The following is a 27,241-nucleotide window of genomic DNA, read 5'->3' as shown; positions in this document are numbered from 1 at the left end:
TGTCTGGAGACAGCTCTGGTTGACACTCTGGGGGGAAAGGGTCGGACATCTGGTGGGTGGAGCCTGGGGATGCAGCTAAATATCCTTCATTGCACAGAACAGCCCCCACAACCCAGAATGGGGCCCCAAGTGCCAACAGTGCCGGAGGTAGAACATCTTTTCTAGGGTGAAGCCCGGGAAGGTGCGTCTCAACAAGGCCTCTGGGGATTTCGGGGCAGGAAGCAGAAACCCCGCTGAGCCTGCCCACTAGACCAGTGAGGAAGGCATCACTGTGAGCGCCCCCTTTTGGTCAGTACCTCTGTATCTAGGACTCAGTGTTGCCTTGGCCCTCCTCTGGACGCCCTGCCGGGCAACCACCTTCCCTCCCTCCAGGGCCGGGTGAATTACCCTCCTGACTATACCTCTCGCCCCAGTACGCAGCTCTTGCCCCTTTAATTGTTAGCCTGTCCCGCTGGAGCGAGAGTTCCTGGAGGGCAGGGTCTTCATTCAGACCTGTCCCTGGCACCTGGGAAGCACCTGGCCCGGAGAAGGGCTCCCTAACCGGATGCCGGGTCCAGCCTGTGTCACCTTGAGTGACCCCTCCCGCAGTGAGTCCAGAGCCTCCCCCTCCCCCAGACATGGTCGCGGAAGCCGGTTTCAACATCTTCACGGAGCTTGTGGCGCTGAAGTTACCTCGTTTGTCTGCTTTCCATTCCTGCAGCCACCGTCTTGTCGGGCGCTCCGTCTGTGCCTTGTTCTTTGCCGTCATTCGGGGCGGAACAGCGAACACAACGGGAAGAATGGAGGAATGGCGTGGGGAATGGGGGGTGTGAAATTTTAAGCAAGGTGGGCCTCCAGGAGAAAGTGACATTTAAGCAATGACTGGATGCTCAGGATGACCAGTCTGCTCCCCCTTGAAAACGCAAACACTGAGAGGACCAGGCTCTTCCCTTTCTCCATGCTGCTGTGTCTCCAGAACAGGCACATAGTAGGTGCTCAATAAATGCCATTTAAACAAAGCAAAGAGAAATGTATGTGATGAAACTCTCAAGGAGGCTGATGGGAGATTTTTGTTTTTGTGGCCATCCACTGCCTGGCGAGAGGAGGGGAGGCACAGGGACGTTATTAAACTTCAGGGGGTGGGGAGGACATCCCCAGGGGCTGCTTGGGAGACCTAGCGGGTGGAGGTCATCACCGGACAAAGTGCCCTCTCTCTCCCCCGTTCAAAGCAAATCTAAGTTCTCACCCCTCTGATGTCGTTAATGGCCCCTGCTGGTGAGCTAGTCTGGCCCCCTGCAGCTCCCTTCCCAGCACCGAGTTTAGCCATCACCCTGCCCCCTCTTCTCCCACACCCCCTCCCTTCTCACCACCTCCCCCAGGGGGGTCCCTGCGCCGGTGGGCACGTCCTCACCCCGGGGAAGAGGGCGCAGGAAGAAGCAGGAGCAGGGGTGGCACGCCCGGTCCCCGCCCCCAGCCCCTCTCCCTGGTGGGACACTGTCCCTTTAATAGACTCCCTCTGCCTGGCGCTCTGCGGCTGGGGAGTAAATTTCTCCCTGTCATCAGGTCGCGGGGAGAGGAGGAGGAGTTTGTTAATGTTCAGTTTGTTCAGCGGGATCGATGTTTGCTGGCATCGCCTCGCCCTGTCTTGTGTGTGTGTGAGTGTGTGTGTGCGCATATGTGGGGGGTGTGAGTGTGTGTGAGAGGAAGCGAGAGTGCGTGCGTGTGTGAGTGTGTGTCTGTGTGTGTGTCTGTGTGTGTGAGTGTGTGAGTGAGTGAATTCCAGATTTTCTGTCTTTCCCAAACCCTCTTCTGTCCTCTTGCATATCACTCACAGGCGCGGATCTGACAGCAGCCAGAAACCTACCGTGAGTGATCTCTCTCTCTCCCCCCAGCGCGCATCCGCCATAGAGATCGGCCAGGAGGAGGAAGAGGAGGAGGGAAAGAGCAGAAGGAGGAAGAAGAAAAAGAAGAAGAAACCACTACCTTCCCGGGATTGCCTTTTTTTTTTCCTCCTTATCTCCGCGCGCGCGTGTGCGTGCGGCGCGTGTGCGCCCCTCGTCCCTTGCATCCGAATCCGGTCTTGGATGTTTAATAAAGAAATCAAGTGTCTCAACAGTCACCAAAAAGCAAACAAACAAACAAACAAATTCCAAAAAAAAAGCAAAAACAAAAAGAGAGAGAAAGAGAGGAAAAAAATTTTCAAAACAAACAAACAAACAAGGCACAGCCAACCTCTACTTCAAACCAGCCGGCACCGGCCACCCCTGCCGTCCGGAGAGGGGGGTCTCCGGCCCGTGGTGGAGCAGTTGCAGGGGGGATCGTCAGGGGGACAGAGGCCGAGAGACGCCCTAGGAGCCACCGGGCAGGAGGCGGAGGAGACCCAGACAGGCGAGCGAGACCGCGGGCCCCCGCGCGCGGCTCGGGGCTGGGGCGCCAGAAGTGGGACTGGAGCGAAGTTGAGCGATGCCAAGGAGGAAACAGCAGGCACCCAAGCGGGCGGCAGGTAAGAGAACCGGCTCCGTCTCGGGGCTGCCCCTCCGGCTGCTCGGTGCCCTGAGCCCCTCGCCTGCCCTCCTTGCCCCGGCCGCCCCGGGATGCCACCCCCAAGCTTTGGGGGGAGTCATTCCGGGTGTCCCTCTCTGCCCCGATGAGAGAACCCCATCCTCTCTCGCCTTCTCCAGTCTCCCAAATCCTCCCCTTTCCCGGCTCTGGTTGGGTGGGGGTAGCTATCCCCCCTGAGCCTTCCCTCCTTCAACTTTTTTTCCCCTACCCTCTACCCCACCCCTAACTTTCTGCCGGTCTGTTTCTTGCTTCTTGGGCCAAAGTTGGGTTGAGGATTTGGGGTGCGGAGGAGGGAGACAGTCCTTTCACCTCCTCATCCCTCCGTGTGGCCAGTGCCAGTGGCTTCTGGCCTGGAGTGACCGTGTTTCCTCTCGCTGGGGTTTGGGGCGCTGAAGTGTGAGCCGTGCCCAAGCCCAGGCTGCCGGCTGCTGGCTTTGGGGCGAGCTGTGGGAGTTCAGCTTAGATCGCCAAGGTGGAAAAAACCACTTCAGAAAAGGCACGAACCTTTGAATACGTTTGCTAAAAGGATCCGCGTTTGGAAATCTAATCAACACTCTCCTTTCTCTTGGAAAAAAAAAAAAAGAGGGGAGGGGGAATGCCCCGCAGAACATTGAAACAGCTCTGGTGTTTCTTTGCCCAGAGAGAGTTGCAAACTTTGTAAATTGATTTATATGCTAAAGACTACCCCATCTGAATCCTCACTTGCCAGCCCCCCCCTAAAAAAAACAACAAGAGAGGAACAGGTTAATGGATCAGTACAATAGACCTTCTAAAGGATTTTTTTTTCCTTTTGGGTTGCTTAATTGCTTTTTTAATAGTATGCTGGGGTTTTGTTTCTCGGAAGTGTAATATGAAAGTTCATTTTTCTCCTGCCAGACCCACCCACTGAAAAATCAGCTTTCCACTTGATTGCTAGTTTTGATTTGACATTTGATTGATCACCTGTCATCTCGCTGCCTTTGATCTATTCATTCTTGATATATATCAATAAATCACTCACCATGGTAACTCAAGAGTGCCAGTGACGCAAGCCTGGCCCTCTGGATTCAGACATGCACAATTATTATCTTGTTTGGCTTTTAATGTGGGCGTTTTTATTTCTTTGTGTCCTTTCGTTGAATCAGGGCTTTAGCAAAAAAGCTCGAGTTGTCTCCCCCCCGCTCTGCCCTCCTGCTCTGGGCAGCCCCCCCCACCCCCCGAGAAAGGCTGGGCTTGGGCAGCCGACCACCACCACGTTCCCTTCTGTGTCAGCCCCGCGCGAGGCGTGAGGGAGAAGTTCTGTGGAGCAGTTTCATAAACTTTGCAGAGCCGCCCTCAGCACAAATCCAAAGTTAGTTACAAATCTGGGCAAAGTGGGTGTCTGTGCCTGAACAGGCTGGACCACCAAGCTCAGCCTCCATGGTGGCCCGGTTCCAGCCCGAATGGCAGCACATGTGCTTAGAAATACCCACAATTATCTTCCCTTCTGAGCGCGGCATTGCTTCCGTAAACCGCGTGTGCACTGCTTGCAATCGCAGGCGGAAATATCATGGACAAAGCTCTGATCCGTGTGTTTTCCAATTGTTTCCTCCAGAGCAAAAGAATTAAAATATCTTCAGCACCATGCATACTCAGGACTGGCCCAGGCAGCGAGGTGTGCTCTTCCCAACTCTCCCTCTTCGGAAAACAATTCCTGCCTCCTATCCCTGTCTCTTTCGACATGGAGCCCAGTTATTTAAAAAAAAAAACAAAACTTAGATCGCCTTGCAATCTGACAGCTTAGGAGTGCACCCTGGCCTTCCAGACTCAGGGAGAGTAAGCCTGCTCTGTCTCGTCCTGGCAGCGGAAGTATGAGTGCAGCTAGATTATTAGAGATAACGCCCTCATTGTCGTCCCAAAAGAGAACCCTGGGCAACAGTCCAGCAAGAAGTGATACTGCCCTGAAAATTACTCTTTTTTTCTCCCCCCCTCTTGTTGTTCCGGTAAAGGCCATCAACAACTAGGCAGTAATTTAAATTACCAGAACGACTGGACATGTCTCCTTTGGTAAGCTCATTACAAAAAGTGCCTTGCTCAGAACTGCACTACTCTGATGAGCATTGTTTTCTGATCAGCGAGGGTCCAGGTGGACGGCCCAGAATGCCGTATCACATTATTTAAATCAGCTCCTTTTTCATGAGGCCGGTATCTCCTCCTGGCCCTGGCTCGCCTGTGTACTGCCAGGTGCCTGTGTGTGTGTGTGTGTTAGAAAGTTGTGACTCTAGTTTCAGTTTTCCAGCCTATTGTGCTCCTCGTGTGTTTGTATGTTTGTTTTCACGGCTCTTGATATTTTCGCTGAAGAAGTGGAAACCGTCGTCAGGCTGAAAGGGAATAATTCATTCCGTGCACAATGAGGCTCCTCTTGGGGTATTTATTTGCTCACGTATTAATAAAGCGGGTATTTTTTTTTTGCACGCGATGGTTCTCTCCTCTGAAGTCATCGATGCCGAGCCCCGCTTAGCCGAGGTGGTGCTTCCCGAGGAAAGTTAGCTACTTCGGGATTCTTTAGCCAGTTAACACCCAGGGCAATGCCAAAGGTGGGTTCTAGGAGCGTGGCCTTCCTCACTTCCACCACGGCTTCAAATTAAACACGATGCACAACTGTAAGTAATTATTCCCATGGCCTGATGCTGAAAGCTTGTTTCGGGCTTGATTAATGAATAATGTAAGATAGAAAAAGCCTGCAAGTGAATCAGAGCTGGGACTGTCTCTCCCAAGAACTGTTCGAGGCAATTTGACTCCTCTGCGTTATTAGTTTTAAGGTCCATGTTTCAAGGAATCAATTAGAGAACTTTCTGATAAAGCCGTTATCCAGATATCCTGCACGAGAGGTATTACAAGTGGTGGGAGATTTTAGTCCCTGTGTGCTACACCTCTCCCCCTCTGGAAGAGGAGAAATGTGAGGTAGGCAGTTCTCTTTAAGGAAACAGCGAAGCCAGAACATTTCCCTCCCAAATGCCATTCCCCCTGGCTTTCTGAAGCTGTGCTGTGCTCCCATACTATTACTTCGGGCAAGAAAAAAAAAAGTTTAGAGAGCAGCCTATGGCACCCCAGGGGTTTGTGAAAAAAAAAAAAAAAAAAACACAACAACAACAACAACAACAAAAAACTGCAGAGTTCTCTACACCAGCGTCTTCCCCCCTATCCATTTTAGGGTCGATAGAGAAAATGGCAGAAAGGTAAAACAAACCAGAACAGATTGAGATTTGTTTGTATTTTCCAGGATGCAGAGTAGTTAAAAATGTGCAATTGTAGGCTTGTACACCACCACTTCTGTGTTCGACCATCCATCGTGGTCTCTTATACACACATGTGCAATACATATTTTATCTCACCACCCCGAACTATCGCTTTTATATAATGCCAGCCGGTTGCGATTCAATGCAGAATCTTTGGGGATCGTCTCCACGTGAATATCTAACGTGTGTGTAAATGGTAGGAGCCTGCTCCTGCTCACCCAGAGGGGTTGAAATGTTTCCTTCTTGCCGACTCTCAAAAGCTACCTGACAACGCAGATCTCGGAAAAGTCTGGCAGGAAAGAACAGCTCCCTCCATTTATATTTTGTTTATTTAACATGGAGATGAATAATGCAGATTTTGTTTGCATGAATGTCCTTGTGTGGCAGTAAACAGTAGACTATTAGCAATCATTACTTAAAAGTTGCAATTTGCACCTTAATAGCACAGGTTATTTACATGGGAAGCATATTCAGCAGGGACAGTTCTGAGTCCTGCGGTGGGGCGCAGAGATGGCCAGAGCGGGCTGCCTTGCGACCTCATGGCAGCGGTGACTGCATTAACCGGGGAGGTCTCCGGGCAGGGAGGGGACAGGCAGCACAGGGGGAAGTCTACCTTTAATTTATGGGCACGAGGGGTGAGGTTCCAGAGAAAAGAAGTCGGGGGTGGGGTGGTGGAGAAGGGACTCTGGACCTCTCACTTTGTTTAAACAGAACTTCAGAAAGGCAAGTTGCTATCCTGGAGATTTAACGACCACATGCTCTAGACCCCTTCACTTACCCAAACAGTATGATTTTTAGCAGAATTTATGATGGAGATAATAAACACACACCCCCCCTCAGGGGCTCAGAACAGCATCAACTCTTCGGGCTGTTCTGATTATTTAAGGCAGATCCCTGAGAAAAAAAAATGAAGGACAGATACCTTAAAAACGCATCCTCCTCCCAGTGTTTGGGATGGAAATTGATTACTTAAGTGGTCTTCTCCCCGGTCGGTCCCCCCTCGATTTCCTTCTTCCACCTCTCACTTCACCCTTAAAGACTCGGATTGAATGGGACATTTCAAAAGCCCATTTGTTTTAGGCATTTATTGATTTCATTTTTAATCTGCCATATCAGGACACAATACATTAACCCTAATCAGCAGATTGCAAGTGACAGGGAGTTCGAGTGGAAGGAAGGCAGGTAAGGTGGGGCGGGGGGACTCTCAGGAACTTCTCCACGATGAAACTCTCCTTGAGGCTTGGGGGTTGGACCTAGGAGCCTACTTTTGAGGGCAGTAGAATCATTCTTCATCCAGGCTATGCATTAATTCTCCCAGCAGCCATCTCGATGCCACTGCTACCCTTGGGGAAACTTTCACGCCCAACAAATACCTCCGAGGCATCTGCGGCAGATCTGTCCCTGGAAGCCTCTTGCCTTTTGTCACCTTCTCCAAGGAAGGGTTATGCTCTCCTTCCCCCGCAGCTGCCTCCTCACTCATTGGAAGGAATTTCTCCAACTGGATGTTACCTGGGGTGGTCTGGTTCCCTTCCCGGTGGTGTGGGGACCGCACTCGCAGCTGAGCAGGTTTTAAAGGGGCGCCAAGCCTGGCATTATTTAAGGCCATTGGTAGGACGTGCTCCTGCCCATCCCTGTGGCTGAGCTCAGGGACACCAGCCAGGAAGTAAACCCAGGCCCCGTTCCCGTCGGGGCTGGGCCTGTCACTAGCTGCCATGGCCCGAGTTAAATACCCAGAGTGCAGCTCCCTTCCCATCACTGCATCTGTACTATCAATTTTATTTAGGTATGTCGTGGTCTGGGAAGACTCAGCCACTATTTCAAAGGCGATGCCTGTATCCCCCGCCCCCCCAAGTTCCCTTTCAAAAGCACAGAACTGCCTCACAAATTCTATATTAAGACCAGGCATACACAGAGTATCATTTTCGTTTGATGCCGAGTCAGTTGGAAATACATTAAACTAACAGTTAGAGAATGTCTTGCGTCGCTTCCCTGAAGCAGTGCTTTTCATTACCTCTTTAATTACAATCAAATTGAGCGACTTTTATAAAGAAAAAAAAATCACGGTGGTATTAAAAGAAGCTTGGCACACAAATAATTTCATTGCTTCGCGGGTTGAGAACGCTGTTATATTTTTATTTCTTTGGGAGAGATGTATTTTCATCTTCTAATATTGTGATAGCTACAGAATGTCTGTTCTGTCGTGTGTTCAGGGAGATCTCCCCCACTTCCTTCCTGCCGCCTGCTCATCCTGGAAGGGGCTTTCACCTCCATTTTTTCAGTCCTTTGCAACAGTTTGCATTTCTTTTTTTCCTTACTGGAAGTTTTGTAAGTTCCATTTCAAGTTAGGAATTCTCCTGCTCCTTAGGGTGACCTTTGGCAAGCAGCTCCTGGCCCGTGAGGGAGCTTAGTTATTCTAACCACATAAGGAACCACACAGTAACGTGGCTGAGGCTCCCACCTGGGTACCGCAGGGAGGAAAGATGCTGTGTATCTGCAGGCCTGTATCAGACCACACTGTTTTCCCTGGATTTACAATTTCTTTTCTGTTCTTATTTCCCCACCTACTACTGATCTTTCAGTCACTGGCTTTAGGAACTTTTTTCATGAAAAACAAACAAAAAAAAAGGCACAGCATTTAAAGTGAGCCTGAAGCCGTTCTGGGCCTTGCGGAAGTGGTCATAAAAATCGGGGCTTCACAGCCCCGACCCTCACTTCCGGAGCGCGCCTGCAACTCCCCGGCCAGGCCCGCGTCTCTGCGGGCACATGGCTCCCACTCTCACGCGGACACTAACGAGCCTCTCGGGCCGGCGGGGGCGGGGCGGGGGGGGGCGTCAGCCCGTGGCTCATTTCGTCAGGGAAGCCCTCGCGAGGGTGTCAGACCCGGGTCCTTTCTGGAGGCACCGTCTACAGAGGCAGATGCACAGAAAAGAAATGTGAGATGCAAGTGGGAATTGCTGATATATTTGTTTTCCAGGCCAGCTTCATGGGTGAAATGATTAAAGAATTCGGAGGGATTTGAAAGCCATTAAAATAGCCACGCGGAATTGCCCATGGTGGCGGCTCTCGATCTTTCTGCATTCCCCCTCCGGGGGAAAAAAAAAAAAAAAAACCATCTCCTCTGGGCATCGTCAACTCTTCTGTGATGCCTGAAACTGTTTAAAATTTTAGAAATTAAAATTCAGGAGGCACGGCTAGGCAATCCTATTATTAATACATCAGTATTATTTAGCGACACTTAACAACAGGAAAGTGCACAATGCAAAAGTTTTAGAGATAATTAGCTTAGAGGAATTACATGGGGGAAAAAAAATACCTGAATCATATTTGAAGGCATTTGTCTTGGATTTTGCTCTTCTAACAGAGAGCTACCTTTTTATCTGTGTTGAAATGCTACTCAGCAATAAAAAAAAAAGAAAGAAAAAAAAAAGGAAAAACTGTTGGTAGGCGCAGCAACCTGGATGCATCTCAAGGGGATTATGCTGATTTTTAAAAGTCAGTTCCGAAAGGTATCACATAGGATATGATACGATTCCTTTTATGGAACATTTTGAAATGACAGAAGTATAGAGAATGAGAACAGGTTGCCAAACGTCGCCGGGGGTTAGGGACTCCAACAGCCAGCTCAGCCCAGCCTCTGAGTGAGGGCGGGACGGGGGCGGGGCCTCGGAGGGAGGTGGGCGTGGCTGCGCAAGGCCCGGAGGAGGGAGGGACGCCGGTGGTGCCGGAACTGCCTGTTCTGCATCCTGACTCTGGTGGTGGACCCGCAGGCCCACACCGGCGATGCCATTTCATAGAACTAGTCACACACGGGTGTGCACACGCACACACACACACACACACACACACACACAAACCTGGCGAAATCTGAGTGAATTGCATCAGTGTTAACTTCTTCCTGGTGATACCGTACTATAGATCTCGACCCAGTTAGGGGAAGCGGGTTGCGGGGTACACGGTATGTCTCTGAGTTACTTCTTATGACTGTGGGTCAGTCTGCAATAATCTTGAAGTAAAATGTGGAATTAAAAGGAAATGGGGTAGGAGAGGTGGACAGTGGTGGGTCATGCTCGGTCTTTGAGATTTGAGTCTAAGCGCGCCAGGATGCGGAGGGAGGGGCTCAAGGGGGAAGCCACGTGATCTCACTGGGTTACTAGCAGAATGCGGGCACGTGTGTTTCAGAGGTGCTGTGGGCTCGGGCGTGTTGGCCCAGCCAATGGACTTGCCCAGCCCCTCAGTGATGGCGAGTAGGATGTTAAAAGTGGGAGAGGTGTCACCAGGAGATAGGAACACATGCTCAGGCCCTGACTGGTAGCTCAGTTGGTTACAGCATCGTCTGGATACGCCAAGGTTGCGGGTTCAATCCTGGGTCAAGGCACATGCGAGAAGCAACCAATGAATGCATAAATAAGTAGAACAACAAATCAATTTCTCTCTCTCTCTCTGAAATCAATCAATCAATCAATCAATCAGAACGCGTGCCCAGCCTTTATGGAGGGATGACCAGTGCTGGGGGGATGGGGCCGGTGGGGCTGAGGAAGGGCAGTTGTGCAGAGCCAGGCGAATCTGAGGTCCAGTCGCATCTCCTCCCTACCTCGGGGGAGTTCCTCCACCTTGCCGCACCTCTGTGTCCCCATCTGTCAGACGAGGACATGACCGCTCGCCTCACGTGGTGGTGTGACAGTGAGATAATGGGATGTCGATGAAACCCCATGGTGCTGTCCCTGGCACTTACGCTGCATCTTTCTGTTTAAAAAAAGAAACGGTTTTATTCTCTTTCCCTTTTTTTTTTTTGGTCTGTTTGTTTATATTTTCTCTGTAGGAATGCCAGGAGAAATCTAGGCACCTGAATTAGTCCTTGGTACCTATTAGGCACTAAATAAATATTTCCTGATGAATGAATAAATGAGGCTGTAAATAAGCGAATGAATAAATACTTTAATTACTGTATTACTTTGTATACTAATGAATTACTTGCAAGCATAAGGACCTCTCTTGCACATCTAACCATTTTTGGCAGATCTCCGTACCGACCGTGATCAGAGCTGCACTTTGAATGTTGATCCATTTAGGGACCATCACTGCCAAAGCCTCTGATTTTAGTCCCAAACTTGTGTTTCCCTCATCGTGACATCCCCTGCCTCCAGCTGAAGCGGTGATTCACCTTCTCGCATTCAACAGTGTTTCTTCATCTCAGAGACAGTGCTCGCCGATGACTGAATTTGTAGACTCCTTGGGAAGCCCCAGACCCTGGGATGGAGGAGCATTGCTGACCCTGGGGTCGGGGGTCAGAGGTCAGCCTGGCCCTCTCCTCCCTGCAGGTGCTCTGCCTTCCTTCCCGAGCCTCCAGAGCTCCCAGCCTCCCCCCCTCCCTCACCTCGCTAACCGGTGCTCATCCCCTGAGGCTCCCGGCTGCACCGCTTAGGGGCTGTTAAGCTAATAGGAGAAGGCTACAGGCTGTTTCCCCGGGATCGCCTTCTTCACTTTTTAATTGCCACCTTCAGACAAGTGCCTGGGCGAGGCAGGAAGAGAGGCCGGCTGGTGCCTGTGAAGGCGTATCTCAGGACAAAGAGAACTGGAATCTCAGGGAACACTGGGGAATTTGTGCTGCCTGCCTTAGAACCCGTATTTGCCAACGTTCCCGAAGCTCTGCCATGCAGCAGGTACTGTGGGGGGTGCTGGCCCTGCAGCCTCGAGCAGAGCGGACAGCGTGCCTGCCTTCCGGAAGCTTACATGTAGTGTGGCCGACGGGTCACCAACAAGCAAGCAGATATCTGTGTCACTGCAGATACCTGTGTCACGGCATGCCAGGGCGTGGTATGTGCAAGAGGGGAAAAGGAGGGTACGGGGAGACGAGTGCAGTTCTCGGGGGTGGGGGTGGGGGGGCACCCCTGGAAGTGCAGGGCTGGGGTGTGCCGGGGCCAGGGCTGGAGGAGCAGCAAGGAGGCCAGGGTGCTGGAGCTGAGGGAGGGAGGGTGACGGGCGAGGACAGAGGGGCAGGAACTGGAGTCAGGAGCTGAGGCCCCAGCTGAGCCGGGGAGCCTTGGAGGACAAGGGGCAGAGAGAGCCAGTGTCGACTGAGATTTGTACAAGGTCATTCTGGCTGCCATCTTGTTTGCCAGGAACCAAGCAGGTAGGCCACGTAGGTGGCTCTGGCACCGGCCCAGCCAAAAGCTGGTGACGACTTGGCCAGGCCGGGGGCGGAAGCGTTGGGAGACGTGGTCCAAAGGTAGACAAGATGTGTGCAGAACTGCAGGTGGTGTGACTGTCAAGGAAGAAAGCTATACATTAAAAGAAAAATCTATGTTTATCCTATCCGTGTTTTCTCTTGTTCTTTCTTTTACTTCTCTCCTCTTGTTATGTATTAGGGGGTTCCTGGGAAGTGTCAGCGTATGGTTTTCCGAGCCAAAGCGGAAATGAGGGGAAGTGTTCAGAGCTGCACTTATTCTAGAATAACTACCCAAGGGAAGAGGCCACTCTTTTCAAAGCTCATCCTCTGGAGCCCTGGCCTCCTCTCTTCACCCTCCTCCCCTCCCCCCTGGACAGCACAGCGTCAGGGCCAAGGGGCGACCCCGACAGGCAGTCAGGGCTCCATCTCTCTCCAGGGGCTCATACCCTGGCCGTGTGACCCACACACCTTCACCCCCCCCCCCCGGCCCCAGACTCTCAGCGTCCTCCTGGCAAAGCAGACCCACTGAAAGCACTTCTCCTCGGGTCTGTACAAGGATTCACTGAGACAAATCAGATAACGTGCTTAGCCCAGTGCCCGGTTCCTGGTAAGCGGTTAAGACGTTTTACTCAGAATATTAGTAATATCCTGTAGTAGTATTAGTAATAGCCAGTTAGTAATCCTCTCCTCACCAGTAAAACTAAAAACTCCCCCTTGGGTTCTTGGGAGGAGCAAAGTATCAACACCAGCAGAGCCTGCAAAATAGCATGTCCCATACACAGTACGTGCTCAGTAAACGTCTGATTCCTGAAATCACCCCCGTGACTCTCAACTTGTGACCTCGAAGAGATCTCATGTCTTACTTGTTTGATGCCCACAAAGTCTGTCACATGGTTGGTGCTCATTAAACATGATTGGACGGCATACATGGTGGTGACGTGGCTATCAGGAGTCCCCGTGGGAAAGCCCAGGGAGCGGATGGTGTGTGTCAGGGAAGAAGGGTTGGAGATCACTAAGGGGAGACATCGCCTCCTCCAGTGGGAGCCCCCGTGGCTCTCCCCTCTCCCCGAGCCCACCAAAGCTCTGTGCGATGTCCCAGTGAGGAAGGCAAGCCCACCCTGGACCTCCGTGGCCCTGCTGCGGTGATAGATAGTTTTCAGTAATGCCCAGTCGGGCCCAAGGTGAAAACAACGTCCCCTTTTGAACACCGGGTCAGCCCCCCTGATTTAATCGGTAAGAAAGCCTCACGGGGGTGTTAGCCTGTCTTAACCACCTCTCTCGCGCTTGTTTATCAGAACGAGCAGACCTCAGATTTAGAGACTTGAGCAATCAACGGTATCCCATGAAAAATAATAACACCCGGGTTTTCATTGTGCTGTTGCCATCATTTACGGCAAATGATGCCGGTTTCCCACTGACTGCAGTGGCGTGCATGTTCATTTTAAAATAAAAACATGTGAGTAAGTACAAGAGGGAGTCGTTAGGAGGAAATGTACGAGGAGAGCAGTGGTCGGGGGGCAGGATGCTGCACGAACCATGAGGATGGGGCAGATGACGGGATGGGAGGACGCTCGGGACGCCCGGAGCCTGCGCAGGGCGCGGGGCGGGCGAGGCAGCCGGGAGCAAAGGCCGCCAAGTCACACTCGGGTCGGAGCGACGCCCGGAAAAGGGAGGCTTTCGTTAAAATTTCAGAAACCGTTGAAAATGAGAAGGAGCTTCCCCTCCCAGGATATCGGAGAGAGACTCGGGAAAGGCTTGACGGGCCCCCGGGGAAGTGTGCAGGACGGGAGGGCCGGAAGTGATGGTCGGGCTCTGCATCTGGGGCGAACCTTCTCAGCCTTCGATCGGTATCCCCCTCTAGGTATCCCCCTCGAGTGGAGAGCACGTCAAAATGCAAATCTGCTGATCCCCAGGCCAGAGCCTATAGCAGTTGGGAGTCCACAGGATGGGGCGAGGCCCCCGAATCTGCATATTAAGTATGCACTGTGGCTTTGAATTACAGGATGTATGGGGGGGATCCAAGTTCCCCCCCACTCCTTTCTTCTTCTTCTCCTTCTCTCTTCACACCCCCCCCACCGCCACCAAATGCTCAAGTACTTACATATTTCAAAAACTATTTGCGAAGTCCATTTTCACTTTTTGCTTTTAGTCAACATAAAAAATATAAGTAACCTCTCTTTCCACGCCCACTCTCTCGTGGCAACCACCTGTGTTTGCAGGAATGGTGGGGAACACTTTCTCTAATGTATTTCAACCGAGAAATGTATCCATTTATGCACTTACCTACCTGGTCACAGCACCAGGCATTGGGGCCCAGAGCACCCCTCAGTGGAGCAGGGGAGAGACAAGCAATCCAGCGAATACGGAACGGGGCCTCTGCCAGCTGAGGAGCCAGCTAGCACCCTGGGCGCCGGAACCGAGAGACGAGGAATTAGCAAAAGGGACCCCCCAGCGCTGGGGCTTTATTTCCTGCGCTCTCTAAAATTCCGGAAACCGTGTTCGACGGCAGAGCAGAAAACCTGGCTCCCTTCTTGGCACCCCTCCACCTTCGCGTTATCCTTCTTGTGTTTCTCGTACTTACTTCAGTGCTTCCTCCTCCTGTTTTGTTTTGTTTTGTTTTTGTCCTCCTGGATTCCGTCTCTCTTCCCTGCTTCTGCCCAGTAATCAGACTTCCAGGCCTTTCTCTCTCGAGCATCTGTGCCTCCATGGGCGAATGTGATAGAAGTGAGGATACTGATAACAGTCATTGTCACAGCAGCTACTGGTTATCGGCCTGGATAACACTGAACCGAGACGTACGCACATGGTGGTTGACACTTGCCATCCACCGAGAACAGACAGGTCATTCGCATACAGTCTCCCCGCAACATTGCATAAGGCGGACATTATGATTATGATTATGTTCGCCCTGTTAAATAGACAAGCAAGTTAGGGTTTGGGCACTTCAGGTGGCGTGGAGATCACACAGGCTTTGAATTAGGGTTCTGAACCCCGAGCCTGCCTCTCAGAGTCCACGCCCTCACACTGCATCTTGTTTCCGCTCCCCAAAATTTAATGTTTCAGAGCAAAGAGTCACGTAAATAAACGCTCACAGTCTAGTGCAGATACGTGGAGTTCAAGGGCATGAACTGAAGTTTAGCATTTCTTTCAAGTACAAGTAAGCCAATTGTGTCAAAGGCAAAAAGTAAATAAAAGAGCCTCATCCATCCTGCTTATCTAAATTCCTGAACACCATCTTTAAAAGTTGAGACTACAAAGATGAAAAAAAAAAACAACAAAAAACAAAATAGGATTTTCAAAACCTCTCGCATTTTCCACAGAGGTATTTTCACAAGTCCATTCCGGTATCGTTAAACAGAAGTGGGAAAAAGCCCATGATAACCCCCAAACACTGCCCATCTGGGGTGTCTCCGCAAGCCGTCGCACTCGCCGCTTCCTGCGGCATCTTTGGGACTGCGTGGCGAAGGCAGACGCTGCGCCTCCGCTCCCTGTACGCCCCTGGCAGGCCTGGCTCCTCCCAGCCCTCAGGACCACAGGCCGCGGGCGAGGACAGCGCCCCGTCATTTTTCCCAGCAATGCAAAGCCACCTGACAGCCGTCCCCTTCAGCGTCCCTCAAAATACCTATGGCCAGGGTCTGGGCCGGTGTTCCTTACTTGTTAGTAGGCAATTATAGGTAACATTTACATGGGTACTCTAAGTGGTATGAAAAAGTAAGGAAAAAGATGGCCTCTTAATTCAAGAGGGCCTGTCTCAGAGGGGACATGCTGCTCACGACGGAAATCATGATAGGGTCTTTCATGCAAAACAAATCAACAGTAGTTCTCAGTTGGTGGTGTTGAGGAGGGGGTTGCTATTTTGTGTTGTTATTTTTTAAATATGGGTAATATTTTTTTATTTTTTTAAAGATTTTATTTATTTATTTTTAGAGAGGGAAGGGAGGGAGATAGAGAGAGAGAGAGAGAGACATCAATGTGTGGTTGCTGGGGGTCATGGCCTGCAACCCAGGCATGTGCCCTGACTGGGAATCGAACCTGCGACACTTTGGTTTGCAGCCTGCACTCAATCCACTGAGCTATGCCAGCCAGGGCATGTTATTTTTTTTATTGATGTATAATTGACATACTATCCTATTAGTTTCCGATGTACATCACAGTGATCAGAGATGTATCTTACCAAATGGTCCCCGCGATAAGACTAGTTATCTGTCACCGCACGAAGTTATGAAAGTATTACTGCCTACATTGGCCGTGCTGTGCATGACATCCTTGAAACTTGTTTTATCATTGGAGGTTTGCACCCTTGAAGCCCCCTCACCCACCTGCTCATCCCTGAAGGCCTCCCCTCTCCAGCGACTGTCCACATGTGTCCTGTTTCTGGGGGCCTGCTTCGGTTTTGTCCTGTTGATGGGTCTTGTTTTTGTGATGCCGTGTGTGCTAACTCATACCGTGTTGGTCCTCCTCAGTTTGACCTATTGCCTTTAGCATTTTATCCACCAGGTCCTTGCACGTTGCTGCAAATGGCAAGATTGTGTTACTTTTTAATGGCTGAGTAATATTCGGTGGTATATAGGGACCACACCTTTACCTATTCGTCTATCAAGGGACACTTAGGTGGCTTCCATATCCTGGCTCCTATAAATGTTGCTGCAGTGAACGTCGGCATGCGTAATCTCTTTGAATTAGTGTTCTCATTTTCTTTGGATAAGTACCCAGAGGTGGAACTGCTGGATCACGATTCTATTTTTAACTTTTTAAGGAAGCTCTGTACTGTTTTCCGTAGTGGCTACACCATTTTCCAGTCCCATAACATAAGTGGCATTTTGAAAGGAACCTTTGTAATAATATAAGTTTGGCAAACTGCCTAGCTATCTGATTTGAGGTTATTTTAATGAGAAATGGAATGAAATTATCATCCTATTTTATTGTCTTTAACATAAATCTTTTCTTTATTAATATTGCATGAAAATAGTCAATCGGATGGAATGGAAGGAAGAACTATAATAAGATGAGCTTATTTCACTTGATCAGTAAATTTCAGATATAAAGGAATTAAACTTTGCAGATCATGTTAAGTCCTCTTTAAACACCAAACTTAAAATCTCTGAGCCTCAGTCCATGGAACAGGCATGAGGAGAATGCTTATTTCCAAGCACCGTATGAGGATTTAAAAAATGGATACTTAGTAGGTACTTAGAATATTGCTTAGTGCAGTGTTCTGCAAGTGTTATTATTTCCCCTGTCACCCCCTCCCCAGAGATGGGCACTGTTAAGATTTGGTGTGTGTATCTTTCATTATTTATAGTTGTACCTGCATGTGTATATGTAGCTTGGAGCATTATTATACTTTTATATATGTTTAATTTTTTTAATATAATAGTTTCACAGTATATTTTGGAAATTGGTTTATCACTCTGTATACAGGTAGATAGGTAGGTAGGTAGGTAAAGCGAGAGAGAGAAAGAGAACTAGATTTTAAAAAATAGAGCTAATTCAATTTACATGCTTTGTATCAATAATATTCCATCTTAAGCATGTATATTTTTGCTCATCTATCAACTCCTTTGTTAATAGGCATTTAGCATATTTTAAAGTTTTCAGTGTTACACATAGTTCTATACTGCATATTCTTGGGAGAATTTACAGTTGTCATGTAAGTTATTTACATAGAGAAAAACTCTTCTGAGGTTTTCCTGCAGTTAGCGAGAGCATCGGCTGAGAAAAATAAAGGGCACTCGAACAGCTAGTATCTCATATGTGGAACATTGTGGTGCCTTCACTGAGACGCACACTCCCCCACCAAGAACTTAACGGGCTAACTGGCACCTAGTAGGCACTTGCCAAACGTCTGCTTGAAGTAAGTAAACTCAGCGTTAGTGAAATGCGTCAGTAACCCCGGTCCTGCGTGGGACTCGGCCAGGGATCAACATGGCTGGACTCCAGGAACGTCAGGAAAACTGTCGCTCGCCGCCTTGGGCTGGGCTGGGCTGGGCTGGGCTGGGCTGGGGTGGGCGACAGAGAGGAATGAAAAGGAAAGCGTGGGGAACAAAAGGAATTGCGTTTGTGCTCAGTTCGTCACGGATGGAACGTCTTAGCTGGAGAGCTTGTGCCTCACGGAGGCCGGAGCTCCGTGGGGTGTCAAGTGTGGGTGGGTGGGGTTGGAAGAGAATTCTGTTTGGCCGTGTTACGAGGTGAATCATGAACACCAGTGAGCCCTGGAGTTTAACGCCTGGAACAGTTAAGGGCACTTTAGCAGACACGTATGCAGGGGCACTGCCTGGTTTGGAGGGGGGGACCTTTGATAAGACCACACCCCTTGGTTCAGAGGGTTCACGTGGTACCAGATGCTTTGCCCAGCCAAGACCAGCATCACCCCCAGAGCGTGCGTGTGCCCTGCGGGTCCGTTGCATTGAGGGTGAGAGTTGTGAACACGCACATACTGTGTGTGTGGTGGATGTGAGCACGTTTCAGGTACAGCTCGTTGAGGTATGTTGTGGGTGTTACTACGTGTGCCCGGGGCAGGGAGTGGTCAAAAGCTCTGACACGTGGACTTCGTGTTTGCGGTGGACACGGTCCATGCAGACCTTGCTGCCGGGGCTGAGATGCACCGCAGAGCTCCCCGGGAGGTTGCCCGTGACCACGAAGGCGACGCCACAGTGTGTGTCCCCGGGGAGCCTCTGTGGCACCGCCCCTGCCCTGCTGGTGGCGGCCACAAGAGGTCACACCACACACCGAGACCCCTGCACAGGAAAATTAGCACTAGATGGGGAAGTTAGTTGTCTGTGACAGACGATAGTACAGGAGGCGGGCTCTACACCCCGTTGTAGTTCCTGTTTCCTTCTCCATGTCAGGGATTCAGCTGCCAAATCATGGGGCCATTGTATCTGCTGCACCTGGAACACAGTAGGTGCTTTGGTTGAATACAAGAATGAATGAATGAATGAATGAACAAGTGGTTATTTATGGTTCCTGGAGCCTTTGGAACCTCTGGATACCCAGGTCAGGCACGCCCACAGGGCTGACCATAGTAGGTTCTTAGCAAATGTTGCGGGATGGCCAAACGCGGGCGTGGGTTCACGTGTGAATGCGTGCTTATCTCAGAAGCAGGCTTGCAGCGCTAAGAAAACAGTTCCCTGGTGGGGTGTTTATTCTTCCTCTGTGATCCCACAGGAGCACCTTTCTGCTGTCCCTTTGGTTTAATTATTGTTCCCCGAGACCAGCATGACAGCCCTTCTGTTTACTGTCAAACCACAGCCGCAGGAGGAGAAATAAGGAAGGCAGGGGACAGTCTCTGTCACCCAGGTACGGGGACGTCCCCGAAGATATTTTTCCTGTAAGGAGGTGAAAGGAAGGTGGAAAAGTTGGGAATGTGAGTTTCCCAACTTGCCAAAGACATAAACCAACAAAATTGGGTTGCTCCTTCCATAAATGTTTAATAAGTTTTATCATCTTGTGACTAAGGTTAAACAAATGTGAGTCCTTTGAGGAATTATTTACTGGAAGCAAAGTTATAGCATCAACATCTGTGTTTCCAATCATTTAGATGAGGAATAGATCGGATAAATCACGAGTGAGTTCAACAAAATAACTTCTGTATCATCATCTCCAGAGGAGAACACTATAAGTAACTCCTTTAGGTGCTTTCTCTGTTGGAATTTAGTTTGTTTTTTTGTTTGACTTCTCGTTTTTTATTCATTTCATTATCTTCAAAGAACAGGTCCTCACTTTTTTTGTGTGTGGAAAGTTACCATAAAAACATCAGCAATAGAAGGACTCAGAAATTTCTCTCAGGGAATCTGGCCATTTCAGCCAACATTCTCATTTGGGAATGGGCTCATAGTTCCAATATATAACATCCATATAATTTAACCTCATAAATTTCTCTTTCTCACAGTGATGTAATGGGGAGACTGACCTGGAGTTTGTAAATGTTCCCTGCTCCGTGCATTCCCCCGGGCAACATAACATTCTAGACAGTGTTTTATGTGCCCTGATTAAACTGTAACGCATTCTTGCATTTCCTGTGGACTGACCCGTTAGTGCTCCGAGAAGACCATTGCGGGAACATGGAGATATTTTCAAATGTATAACAATGCTCTGTGTGAGGTGTTTTCTTCTTTTTTTTCCTCCCTTTTTTCTCTCTCTTGTTTTTTAAAACAGCGATCTGATTTTTCAGTTTAGACCACAGGCCCCTGAGCCGAGTCCTCAAGACAAGTTTTGTTCTTTGGTTTAACTTTCAACTCTGCCACCCCACGCCGATAAATAAGCAGGAATGCGTGTTTGGGTCTCTAATCGGAATTCTCAGGCTCGGACTTGGAGCTGCTCTGGGGCCGTGGAGGGAAGGCACTGAATGAGTTCTTGGGGAGTCTCCCAGGATGAGACAGTTGCAATGGAAACCCACGGCCTCTTTTGTTAAAAGAAAAAAAAGTTAATGAAAAGAGGAGGAAGAGTTTCCTACAGTTCTTGCATCATGCAAACAACGGCTGAGACAGATGCAGGGTGGGGCAAACGTAGGCTTACAGCTGTTTGTACGGAAAGTAACGCAATCGTTAATAACTAGTAGTACAAGAATAAATTCTGCGTTGCGTACTCACCGCTGTAAACCTTTTGCCCCACCCCAGCAAACCCATTTGTGCACTGAAATGTTTTAATTTTCTATGAAAGGAAAACAGAATAAAAAGGAAAGGTGGCCCTGGCTTCCTGAGGGGCAAAGGAAAATTTACGTGGTGAGGGCTTGAACTTGAAACTTTGCCGGGCCAGCACCGATGCCGCCTGGTAGGTTTTCCAGAGCACAGAGCTCGCTCCAGGAATAACATGAAAGAGACACAGGACCTGAGTGAGGGAAGGAGGGCCAGGTGGGTCACACTGATTTGTGGGAGGTAAGTTCCTTGAAAGGAGTGTGTGTATTTGAGAGTCAATCTTTTATTCATTGGACAGATGCTTGTTAATTTCTGTTATTTTCAAGACGTCATGCCGTGGGCTAGGACTGCAGGGATATACAAGGCGCAGCCCTGTCTTCAGAGTTAGTAAGAGAGCACCTAGAACAAAGACAAGGAGGGGAGAGAGAAGGTTGGATGGGTGCATGGATGACTGGACAATTGGATGGAAGGATGCGTGGATAAATGTGTGGTTGGATGGGCTGGTTGGATGCGTGGATGTATAGATGGATGGATGCATGGATGCATGGATAAATGCGTGGTTGGATGGGCCGGTTGGATGCATGGATGTATAGATGGATGTATGGATGGATGGATGGGCGCATGATTGGACGCATGGATGCATGGACGGATGAAGATGCTCTATGATTTATTTACTAAGGAACTCAAACTCACTTCTGTTGGTATGTTTGTGTGGTTCTGGATCTCACAGTTGATCTGCCCTGATTTTACCCCAGGCAGCCCCCCGACACGTTCACTAGCGATACAGTTCCCCGATTTCTCCTCTGACGCACCCTCCTGAGCCCGGGCCCCTTCTTCCCTGCGCGTCAGCCCGGCTCCGCTCTGGGGGCAGCAACGACGTGCTGCAAAGGTTCCCAGATTCACCCCCGACTGGCCACTCTGGGCCCTTTTTACGTCCCGCCACGGCCCTGCAGGGGATCACCCTTTGCTCTCTTTTGTTCCCGGAAATAACCATAATCAGACTCGTTGACATCACCGGCATCCACTCCATGCCAGGTGCTGTCCCAGGCGCTTTAGGGGGGTCCAAACTTTTGGTGTCTCCAGGCCACTCTGGAAGAAGAGTCGTCTTGGGCCACACATTAAATACACACACACTGATGAAAACGGATGAGCAACAAAAAGGTTTTAAGTAAATTTACGATCTGTGCTGGGCCACATTCTTATCTGTCCTGAGAAGGTTGGACACCCCTGCCGTGCCGTGCACTTGACTCCATTTAACCTTCCTCTCAACTGAGGGGTCGCCACACACTCGTACCCCCGTTTTCCAGACAAGGGGGCAGGGGCACAGAGCTGGTCAGTGGTTTGCTCACATAGCAGATGAATAGTGAAAGCAGGGTTTAAACCCAGGTGTGCTTGACCCCACGGCCGCACTCAGTACCTAACCCCAGAGCCAGTTTTTTTTTGGACGGATCCTGCTGCAGCCGTGACAAGTAATAAATACATCAACCGTGTGACTCAGCTGAGCGCCAGCTTCCGCACCTGTGGTCACATAGACCAGGGGGTTGGGACCCCGGCAGGTCTCTCTCTCGGACTCCGCCTTCCTCCCTTTCCAGTCGGATGCCCTACACGTGGTGATTACAGCGGTTACCTGGCAGTGTCTGGCTTAGCGATTCCAGCAGAAGAGAGCAGCACCTTCAAAGGATCCCCAGCAAACACCCCGGTTTTGCATTGGCCAAAGTGGGTTTGCACGACCCTCCCTGAACCGGTCGCAGGCCGGGCTGTCCATGGGTGCCCAGTGCCGCAGACGAGACAGCGAGGGCGTATCACCAAAATAAGAGAGCGTGGGCATCAGGCCAGCCAAGGCAGGGCCTTTAGACTCTGTGCTCTACAGGGTCCAACCAATGGCTTTGAGCTCAGAGGTCCGAGTCCGGGTTGCTATTGACCCCCTGTCTGACCATCGCCAAGGTATTTCACCTTCTGATTGCTGTTTTAAAAAATCTTTTTAAAAAAGATTTTATTTACATATTTTTAGAAAAAGGGGAAGGGAGGAAGAAAGAGAGGGAAAGAAACATCAATGTGTGGTTGCCTCTCATGTACCCACTACCGGCGACCTGGCCCGCAATCCAGGCATGTGCCCTGACTGGGAATCGAACCACCAATTCTTTGGTTCACAGGCTGGTGCTCAGTCCACTGAGCCACGCCAGCCAGGACCTTCTGATTTCTTACTTAAAAAAAACAATCCCCTGATACCAGCTGGGGTTGCCCAGTAGATTACATAGATCGTGTACACAGTCTGCCTAAGGCATGCCCGGCACACAGTAAGTGCTCAGTAAAAGTTAAGGTGGTGGCTGTGAACTACTACAGCAGCAATGTTTAATGTCTCCGGCCCAAGAGATACATTCTTTTGAGGCCTGCGTTTATGTTTCTGGGCACAAAGCTTCATAAACAGGCTTCTATGGAGTGGAAGTTGGAGGCAGGGAGCACGACCCCTAGAAGAAACCCGCAGGATTCGAAGAACCACATTCTCGAAGTCCAGCTCGCCGTAGCGTCTTTTTGGTTGGGGCCGACATTTCTTGGCGACTTTCATTTCCTTTCAGGTTTTGATTTATTTATCAATTAGGCAAAATGGGAATTGACGAGCCTGAAATGATAAAGATGCTCATGATATAAAAAAAAAGTGTTTGTGTTATGTCAGGAATGAAAGATGTGGTGGGGTTGAACGGGAGAGAAATGACTGTGTCAGAGTTAACCCGCGTGGTGTCCTGCCCCTGCTTTCCCGGGGCAGGAAAGCTGGTAAAGTACGGACTTCGTGGTGGCCGAGAAAGTTGGGAGTTTGTCTGATTTCTTTTATCATCTGTGGCGCTTGCTCAGCTGGTTGGATGGCAATGTGCTTTCTTGCAGAAAAACCGACATAGCAACACGTATTGTGCATTCAAGGTTTGAGAAGGCTTTCCCCTTATAGCTTATTCTTCTGCATGGTGGTGCGTGTTGCTAGGCTGCTGACACATGCGAAGGGAACACCGTGTTTACACGTCTGTGCGTGCAACCCTCTACCTGCAGCGCACCTTTGCTGGTGGCTGAATTATGTATGCGTGGGTCTGGAGCTGCGGGTCCTGGCTGCCCTTAATTTAGTCTGAGGCATCCCTAATGCTCTGTAGAATCCGTTCCTGGTTAGTAGCCCCTCACTTAGTGTGTTATACAAGCTGCTGGCAAAGGTAATTATACTTAATAGGAGCCACCTTTGATTTAGAGCGGCAGAGGTAAGTAATTAAATTGAGCTGCAGGCATGGGGGGCGGCATGCAACCTTTGAGTGGGGACATTCGTAGGGAGCAGCTGGGATTGCTTACAAGGGCAGTGTTCTCTTGGACCCGTATCTGTCACCCAGATTGTCTGAGGAAGACAGGCAGGAGGCCTGGGAGGGACGCACGGAAGGTGCTGTGCAGGCGGGGGCACGGTGAGGGGCCTGGCCCTCCCCCCCGCTGCGTCCCCCAGTGCGGGTTCAGCATCGCCCCGCTCACCGGCTTGTTGCCAGCCGCCGCCATGGGCAGTCCCCACCCCTGCAGGACCGGCCCTGCCCAGCGGCCTGGCGGTCCTGAGATAGTCTAGTCCCTCTGGACAGCGGCGCCTGGGTGTTTTCAGGCACCTGCGGCAACAGCAAAAGCATCCCATCCCACAGCCGTTCCGTGGTGGAATTTGAGGTGGTTTGGTGTTTGTGAGATTCCATTTCAAACCTCCGCGTGGCTACTACTGCGTTCGAGAGAGTTTTTGTGTACACGTGTAGATGTACGTAAATACAAATGCAAATATGTGTTTCTTTTTTGCCAGCCTAGCTTGATTTTAAAAATCACACGTGGGCTGTCCTTTCCAGAGTTTCTGAATGGCAACACCCAAGCAAAGAGAGTTTCCATGGGACAGAAGCAGCACATTTGGTGATTATCTCTCAGGCCCCACCCCAGGCCCACCGAGTCAGAATCAGCACGTTAACGGGACACCCAGGGGGGCCGCTGCACGCATCACCTGTCCAAGTGTTGGCCCGCAGGCCCCTGCGTGGTTGGGCCTCGCCCACCTGTCCGCCCCACCCCACATCCTCCCAGTCTCTCCTCCTGCGCTCGCTCTCTTGGCCTTGTTCTGGCCTTGTCACCCGCCCCCCCAACTCTTCCTTCCTTTGCTGTTGCCAACACCTTCATCTACTTCTCGTCTTGCTCAAGGAGACCTTCTCTGACCCTACAGACTAGGTCACACCCAGCCCCGTCCCAGCATTGGCGTGAAAGTACCATGTGTCAGGGTTGGCGTTTTATGATTCTTGGGTTGTCTGATTCCCATCCATCTGTCCCTGCCCCTCTCCCCACAGATAGGAAGTTCCCTGAGGTTGGTTGGGGGTCGCCACGAGTTCTGTCACCCCCACGTCCTGAGGCCCCAGAGTGGTGTCCAGTACATGGTAGAAGCTCTGGAGAGACTCGTCCCACAGGCAGATGCGTACAATCAGGCTATATAATGAGGACTCTTGTCATTACTTGCTACTCAGTTTATCCCTCTAGGAATTGCCAGAAAATTCCTGGAACTGTCTTCTCTTTATTTAACTCCAAGTGATAAGAAAACCAACACAGCAGAGCTCCTACTTATTAAACACTGTCCACACGTTGGGCATTCTCCCATTTATTTAACACTCACAACACTGTATACATTGTATAAAGGAATGAATGAATGGACTGAGGCTTAAAGCAGGGGTTTCAGATTAAACGGACCAGAGGGCGTGCTCCGTGTTCAGCTCCAACGCCACGGAGGCTGGTGACAGGCTCCGCCCGGGGTTGGCCGTCAGCGTGGCTCTCTGACAGGGGCAGAGTCCCCTAGTCTCCCCGCTAGGGTGAGTCTTCATCGAACACACCTACTGCGTGCTGAGCACCGCTGCAGGCTCTGGGGACTACAGGGAACAAGAGGCATGCGGCCCCTGCTCTCCTGGAGCAGAGCCAACACACGTTTAAGATGCCAGATGACGAAAAGGGCCAAGGAGAGAGAGCCAGCCCGGCAAAGGGAAGGAAGGTGAGGGAGAGAGAGACTGCGGTATTGCAGGGCCTTTGCTTCCTTTGCCCCGCTGTAGCCTCAGCACCTAGCTCAAAGTCTGGCACATAATAGATGCTCATTTAACATCACTGTTGGAGTCACTATTTACAAAGGGGGCTGAGCACTATCTGTGTTGTATGTGACCATAAAACAGAGCAGAGCAAACGGGCCCATATAGGGACTGCAATTCTGACCCTGCTGTGCAGATTATGGCCTTTCTAAGCTGCAGACCTGTGGTTAGAATCACCAGAATCCCCTCCAGAACTTTCAGGAAAACCCACGTGTTCAGCTTATTCCTCGGGCAAATTTCAGAGTTAGGGTTTCCAGAGGTGGGACTCAGCACTGAGTTTTTAACGCTAATCCCACAGCTGAGTCTGACTTGTGTAGTTCAAGACCACACCGGTCCAACCAGTTGAAATAACACCATCTCTCCCTTCCTGAGTGCCTACTGTGTGTCAGGTGGAGCACTCATCCAGAGAGAAGATGATGGTGATAATAATGATGAAGACAAAAACCACAGTGAGTCTTCACCCAGTAATTGCTTCGTGCCAACTACTTCATGTCCATAACCATCCTGTAAGTTTTTTTTCACATCTCGCTATGGAAATTGCAGTCAGTTCAAATAAGTATCAGATAGATGATTCCGAGCAGGGATTGACAGAGATGGCCCCGCAGCCAGATTCAGCCCACCTCCTGTTTTCCTATGCCTTGTGAGGTGAAAGGCTTTCACAGTTTTCATGTTTGGGGAAAAGCATGTGGGAATTCTGCTTCCATGTTACGTAAGTACCTACCTAGCGTCCTGGGTTTTGCCTTCCGCCTCGCAAGGCCTGCAGTATTGGCTGTCTGTCTGTCCCCCCCAGAAAAGCTGCTGCCCCCCGTTCCAGAGTGTCGCTTTCCAACTTGTTACACGCGTAAGATGCTCACGTGCAAGATAATTTTAGGTAGAGCAAGCATGCTTTGTTAATAATTGTGGTTTTCATTGGTTGTGCATTAGAAAGGGGAAGCGTAGCTGGTACCTCAACCTCATGATTCCGTGGCTGTTGTTGCTGAATCCAATGTAAAGAAAAACAAGAAAACCCATTGGAAAAAAATTTGGAGAAGACAAGTAACAGTACAGATAGTCTTGAGATAAAACAGAAATTGTGAAGGGGAGGGAGAAAGCATCCACATTGGTCTTCGGGGCCAGAAAGTGGGGTTTACAGGAAAAAGCGAGAATCACAGGAGCACTGAAGGTACCTAAGAAAAGGGGGAGCCAAGCAGGGACTTAAGTCTAATCCAAGTCCAAGTCTGATATCCCGTGCGTCTGAGTTTCTCAGAGCCCTGTGTTTTAGGGCTTTTCCGTCTCCTGAGGCCTCTCCCGGCACTCTGATGCTATGGAAAGTTTCCTGGGGGGATCCCGACCCAAGCTGGGGGGCGTCCAGGGTTCGTTACAGCTCAAGGCACAGCCTTCCTGTGCTTGCGCGCTGCCGACGGAGAAAGACAGATGAGGGAACCGCTGATGGGTTCAGAGGTTCGGTGGAGAAGTCTCCGAGGCACTGCCGTTCAGCCAGGAGTGGAAAGTGGGGAACGATTTGATAATTACTGTTGCTATTCTGAGACA

At 50.2% G+C, this 27,241-nt stretch overlaps 1 protein-coding gene across 3 annotated transcripts in view; it reads left to right on the top strand.

The window, feature by feature from the left end:
• Positions 1-1,632: 1,632 nt before the first annotated feature.
• The window catches only part of TSHZ2 (teashirt zinc finger homeobox 2), a 403,707-nt gene continuing 378,098 nt past the window's right edge, over positions 1,633-27,241 (top strand). For all 3 annotated transcript variants that reach the window (XM_045833061.1, XM_045833060.1, XM_045833059.1), the window contains exon 1: positions 1,633-2,482. In XM_045833061.1, coding sequence (XP_045689017.1) covers positions 2,443-2,482 — 40 coding nt within the window. In that variant the 5' untranslated portion in view covers positions 1,633-2,442. The remainder of the gene's footprint in view (positions 2,483-27,241) is intronic.

Source organism: Phyllostomus hastatus, unplaced genomic scaffold (assembly GCF_019186645.2).
Source record: "Phyllostomus hastatus isolate PE091 unplaced genomic scaffold, TTU_PhHast_1.1 phas_contig_17, whole genome shotgun sequence".
NCBI lineage: Eukaryota > Metazoa > Chordata > Mammalia > Chiroptera > Phyllostomidae > Phyllostomus > Phyllostomus hastatus.
This window is presented reverse-complemented; position numbering and strand designations above follow the sequence as displayed.